This window comes from Montipora capricornis, chromosome 10 (genome assembly GCF_036669925.1).
Source record: "Montipora capricornis isolate CH-2021 chromosome 10, ASM3666992v2, whole genome shotgun sequence".
NCBI lineage: Eukaryota > Metazoa > Cnidaria > Anthozoa > Scleractinia > Acroporidae > Montipora > Montipora capricornis.
The window spans coordinates 22,007,123-22,013,550 of NC_090892.1; the positions used below are offsets into that span (position 1 = coordinate 22,007,123).

A 6,428-nucleotide genomic window follows, 5' to 3' on the forward strand; every position below is an offset into this window, starting at 1 on the left:
GTTGCACGGATTTTCAATTTATATTGTTTTCCGATTGTTTGACTTCAGGATGAACTATTTACACACTGAGGTAGAGTGGCCAATGAAAACAGAGTTTGTAATTGAACATCTAAAAAAACACGGTATGTAAAAACAAACTTGTGAACACGTGAACGTAAGCTTATTGCAAATCATAATGCTGACAAACACAGAAGCGAAGGAAATGGGTAAAAAATGTGAAGTGAAGTTTTGACTATCTGAATGATTTTGAGTTAGATAAAAGTGATACATTGTTGAAAAATCTAAAGCTCTCTCTCTCTTCAAGCTAATCATGAGTAATGTAGACACTTCGCACTGGTGAGTCGTAGTAGTAAATTGTAGACTTAATGCTTCGATATATTGCGCAAATAAACAAGTATCTGTTCTTCTCTTTTAATGCCGGGTTAATATTCCTTGACACGCTTCTCACCGTTCAGAGAATTTGCGTCCACATTTCTATCTTTATTTCTCAAGAGTTTCAATGGACGAAGCGAAATAAATATGACAGACCGAGTGACCAACACTACAGTATTTTATATTTTCTCCTGCCCTTACCATTCCGTAAACGAAACAATATTTCTTTTTTTTTTTTTTGAAATAGTTTCTTCTTCAATTTGAGATTCTTAAAATTAACTGTGCGAGCTTCCTTTTTGTGTCCAATCACCCAGACAACCACAACCGTAAGTGTTATTTTCTCGTTGAGCACGAATTGGCAGCAGCAGACACGCAACTTATGATTTGTAGGGCATTTCAGTCAGCGAAATTAATCAATAGTAGACATAAACTTAAGGGTTTACATGCATGGTGGATTTCAGTTCGATGAGCGGGGTCTCGTACGTCTTGTAACCTTTTGCTTGTCACACAGGAGTATGTACTCTAAGTATGACAAGTATTATGTTGAGAGCAGGATGAATACCCAGATTTTCTATGTTATACAAGAGCAACACGAAGGCATTTCTGTAAGCCCACCTTTTTTTTTTTCTATTTACTATAATTGTTTGCCCACGGCATCTTTATGATGTGAAGTTTGTGTGCCCATAAATAAACGAGAAGCCATCTTCGGTTGCTATTGCTAAAAAATTTTGTAATCGTTGTATCCTTTTCAGAAATGTTTTCAGTTTGATTAGAGTACAATCTTTCTTCTGCCTTTAAAAAGCCCTACACCAACTTCATATGGGAGTTGCTAGGTGATTAAATTCCACATGTACAGAATGATCTCAAGTGGAATACACGTGTTTCACGGAGTATTGTCAGCAAAGCGCGTAAACGGAACCACTATCTTAGGGTCTGAACCGAATCCTTATAAACGCTTTCTAGATAAGGCGATGGATCATGGCCATAATTTAAGATAAACCCAGCGCACTTCAAAATACCTGTATCACGCACTGTTAGGCACAAACAATCGTTTATTCCTAGAAAAGCTAACTTTAATTTCACTTAACGTAACATAATTTCTTGAAAAAAGTGTAAGAATTCGACAATAGATAATTAGGGACTGTGCAATAATTATCAGGAGGGGGGGGGGGCCTAAAACCAGAGGGGGGGCCTTAAGTTAAAATAATGGAAAGGAGGGGGGGGCTTGTAATCCTCTCGGAGAAACCTTCCTGCACAAGCAGGGTTGTCGGATAAAAGATATTGGTATCTGTTCTCAAGTTTTTCAATATCTAAAGGTACGAGTTAGAGAGGGGGAGGGGGGGGGGGGCACATCATAATTGTGAGAGAACGTGAAGGGGGGGGGGGGGGGTCACAGCTAATCTTGACGCTGCTGGAGGGGGGGACCTCTCTAATTTTTCCTTTGGTGAAGCTCATTTTAGGACCCCCCCTTCCTGATAATTATTGCACAGTCCCTTAATTATGTCATGCACGTGAAGTGTCTGCCCATGACCACACTAAGACCAAAACGCAACAGCACTTCCGGTCACCGAAGGCTTTCTGATTCCTGAAAATTTGAAGGGTTTGGTGTAAAAACGACGTTGGAAACAATGCAAAGACCAAGGCAACAAAGTTATAATGAAAGTATGTTAACGTATTTCTAGCTAAATTATTGTATTATTGAAACGTATTTGCATTCCGAAGTGATAGTTTATGGTGGAAACTGAATTTGTGGCTGTTTCGGTTGTTTCGTTGGTTTCGTTTCGTTTTTTCGGGTTTTTGGAATTTCGTTCCCTTGTACATGCATCATATGTTTTGGTTGACTGCTCGCTGTTTTTTGTTTTGTTTTTTTTTTTTTTTGCGTCCATGGTGACTAATGTAGTTCAGTGAAGCAGCGACAAAACACACCGAAGTTGTCTAGCTTTGAATTTTCATGTAACGTCGGAAAAAAACTAAAATTATAAATGTTAAGGTTTTACTTTCATCGGGTAAAAGAGATTTTACAGCGCAACGCTCCTTACCGTGGCCACCCAACAAATAATTACGTGAAAATACGTCAACTCGACAGCCCATGCAACGGTGTTCAACTTACAACTGTGCGAACTTTGCAAGGAGGCGTGACTGTCAATCAAATTCACACATCCTGACGGGCGGACAATTTGTAAAAAGGTTTGAAAGGTGGCCACGTTAAGGCGCGTCGCACTGTAAAGGCATATCTGCTAGCCTGTTTTCAGCTTGGTAGCATGCTTTGATGTGAAAAACTGCGGCAGCTCTAATTTCAATTTTTTTTTTACAATGCGTGACATCTGGATTGCTTCTGAGAAACATTTGACGTACACGAAAATATCGATTCGGCTTGTGTTTTCGAGTTCTGAATAACCAATATTTTAAGAGAAGTGTCTATGCGAATGTTTTCAAGTTTAGCAGAGGGAAGAAATGTGTTAAATATTTCCAAGAATAAGCTACAATAGTTTCGAATTGCGCACCAACAAAAGAACAGAGCCAAGGTTCAGGTAAATCATTATAATTTGCATTTTGCAAAAAGAGGTCAAAAAGAACGATCTTAGCAAAAACAAACTCATTTCAACATGGCCCTCACAGTAGTAATGGTGTGCAGCGCATTTCTGTTTTCAACAGTTTTGCAGGGTAAGTTTTATTCACATTTTTAACAACTCTTAAATTGTCAACATTCTTACAGCATTTCACTTTAAGTTGTTTGCTCCGCTAAAACGTGATGACGCTGGTGGCCATGAAGAGTAATCGCTACGTAACCCGCAAGACCATGTAAGCTTAGCATTGACGTAGCAACCAAACTGTTTGCTACCAATATAAGTTAACTGATAGTAAGTAAACCAATAGGGCTACATCAAAATTTTGACCAGGGCGTTATCGTAAATTACATATCGATCACGCTAAATGCCGCAGCATCAGTAAATAAATCGTTGGGCTTGGTTCCGACACTCTACCTCAACCGACAAACGAACGCTAATAGAACACAGCTCGTGAACGTGAGAAAAAAGTCAAATAAAGTAAAAGAATATACTCCGGTCAAGATGTAAAACCGTTATCATTGAAGATTGGCCAGGAGATAGTTTTTCTTTTAAATGAAGCGTAACTGTCTGAAACGAGTCTGAACCTTTGGCTGCACTTTCGGAAGTAAAATAACTGTTGAAAGCCGCCTCACTTAAATTTAACGGGGTTGTCAAATGTAACTTGTGCGATCAAATATCCTTCTAAAAGATTCAGCGTAGGTCAACGTACGTCAACGTACGTAACATGAGTATACTCACTCTTTCATCTTTTTACGCAAACTTAAAAGGTTTTTGCACGGTGATAACGAGCTAGGAATAGACGGACAGCATTTATGCCAAAGGCAATGAAAGAAAGGCTGGTCTTCATTTTGCCTGTTGGCTGAGAAACTTGAGAAGAATGATAATTGTTTTTCTTCCAAAGCCTGTCAAGTGTCGATTAATTCAGAAAATACAACATTAGATAACATTAGAAAGTGTATCACAGCAATAGCTTCAGGCTCCGATCCGTTACGTCACTTGACCAAATCGGTTTTATCGGAAACAATACACAAACAGCGGCGACAAAAATCAGATAGGGCGTCTGGAAAATCAGGACTCCGAAATCCGGAACCGGAACCGGAACTGGAACCGGAGTAGGAGCAAGAAAGGTTGATGATATCCAGTTGTTTTATTTCAGTAAAAAAAACTTGAATTTTATATTGCAAAAGTGGTTTTTATGGATTTGGAGTGTTTAAACACATTGTTGTGATGACAAAGTTCGTACCACCAATAGCGTCACTCCTGTTTTGAACGGTTCAAGCACGAGAATGATTGACATTGAGACTTCTCCTTGTCCCTTGGTGGCGTGGGAACGCAGTTGTCACCGAAGTCAGGATAAAAGGAGTCCAGAAAAGAAAAGGAAAGCACAAAATACATTTACTTTAGTCGTTGGAATTTAAAGTTAAGATAATTTATGAATAAAAAATTTGAAAAAAGCTAAAACAAACATTACTAAATTACGCAATTAAAGGAACACGGTCATATGATGACATGCGCAGTATTTCTCACATCCAGAGATTTTAACAGACTTTTAACTTTCTTGCTGTTAAGACTTACTAAGGCTTCCGAAAAACAATAAAATGCATATGTATCTATTATCGATGATTTGGAGTCCAAGAAATAGACGTGAACGCAATTATAATGCCATGAATTCAGTGAATTTAGTGAAGTGTGATCGGAAACACTATCGGCCGTACAAGCGCTCACACCTTTGTTTTTCTCTGTGATGTACTAAACATATTATTAAGGCTAAAATGCGATTTCAAAGCTCAAAGAGAGTGCATTTATTCCAAGAGTGACTTTGAAGTCAAAAGATGGTAAGGAGAGAAATAATTCAGCCGTGTTTTACTCACCGCTTGCGGTTTTGTAATTTGTGCAACAAATAAACACTACCATTGAAATTCCTCTCATCTAAACGCAGCTTTTTCTTCAAAATGTTTAAAGGCACATTTTAAAAGAAAGATAATGAAAGTTTATCAAGAAAAGATGATGTAATGATCTCTTAACATTTAAGCGATTAGCTAGAAATGAAGCACGACGATGGACTTCGATCCTTGTTCAAATTGAAACGTCGAATTTTTCGTGAATTCACGTCTTAAAAAGTTTATTTTTATCGTAGATGCTGTATTGGTATTTTGACTGCTCTTCTTTGCTTTCTTGAGGAGAGTAAATCAATGTTTGAGCTTTAAATTCTGCACGCGACAATGGCCACCACATTGTCTGCACCTCTTGAAAACAACTGGCTAAGTTTTTCAAAGTTTCGATTGACCGCTTGAGCGTTCGCATATACGTGACTGTGTCTCTTTAAAGTAGATTGGTCATATCAGATCCTTCTGGACAACTTCGGAAACAAGCGCATCAAGCGACTCCTTGCGAGGCTGCTCGAATTACCGTTCCATGGCCGCTATCACATTGGCATGATCTGTTCAAGAACAGACATCGGCCAAATAGTGGAACCCTCCGTCTGCGGCGAATGGCTTCCATCTATTAAAAACCGTGATAAGGGAAAACCTGGTTACTCTGGAGGCGAAAACTATTAATTTAAGCTTTTCAGACTTGGAAACGACTCCCTGGGAAAACGGCAGAAATGTCGACCAGAACTCGGTGTCACAAAGAGAGTCTAAAGCAAGACATGGCAGAAAAAAAACATAACAGAATCAAAAGTACAATATGGTAAATAGATAAATAGTCCGCAGCATGAACAATACAAAACTTTGGAAAAACATATCCAGAAAATAACATCAGGCTAAAACAGCAAACCCATAAGTGGAATAATCAATTCCTCTAACAAATGCTATGAAAGGACAATTTAAGGACATTAGTATTTACCTAGACCGTGACGAAAACTTGAAAGGGTGATTATGAAGTGCCTCTAGCCGATACTATTGATTGAAGCCTTGACCATAAGCATCATTAGTATAAACAAAATCGCGCGCTGTCATTGGCTCGCCATCTCGGATTATCAGCCGATGATCACCTCGACGGACAAAATGGCTGCCAGTAGTCGTTTTGTCACTGTAAGTGAAGATGATTTCGCGTTGAAATGTTTTTTTCTTTTTCTCTCTTTTTTGAAACAATCACCTGTGTATATTTATACTAAAACAATTATTCACCGGTAATCACTTCCCCTAAGGCGAATAATTGTTAAATACTAGTCAAGGCTAGACACAAATCCACCGAGTGTACTAATGTACAACAACGTCCTCAAGCCCATGCTATTAAAGCATTAATTAACTACGAACAACAATGTATTATGTGCACCTACACACCACAAACTCACAAAGAGTAATTATCAAGGCCCGCTAGGCTAGCTCTCAAAGCATTGTGCATTGTTCATGAACGCCAATACTCCATGTGTACCTAGACAGAGGGTCTCAATGGGGGGGTCTCTTTGACGGTTGACGGTTAAAAATGAGTCGTTTTGACGGTTGACGGTTAAATTTTAGGTCATTTGACGGTTGACGGTTA

General features: G+C 38.8%; 1 protein-coding gene across 1 annotated transcript in view; it reads left to right on the forward strand.

Moving 5' to 3' along the window:
- Positions 1 to 2,890: 2,890 nt before the first annotated feature.
- The window catches only part of LOC138022222 (mucin-like protein), an 86,413-nt gene continuing 82,875 nt past the window's right edge, over positions 2,891 to 6,428 (forward strand). The window contains exon 1 of the mRNA XM_068869278.1: positions 2,891 to 3,036. Coding sequence (XP_068725379.1) covers positions 2,979 to 3,036 — 58 coding nt within the window. The 5' untranslated portion in view covers positions 2,891 to 2,978. The remainder of the gene's footprint in view (positions 3,037 to 6,428) is intronic.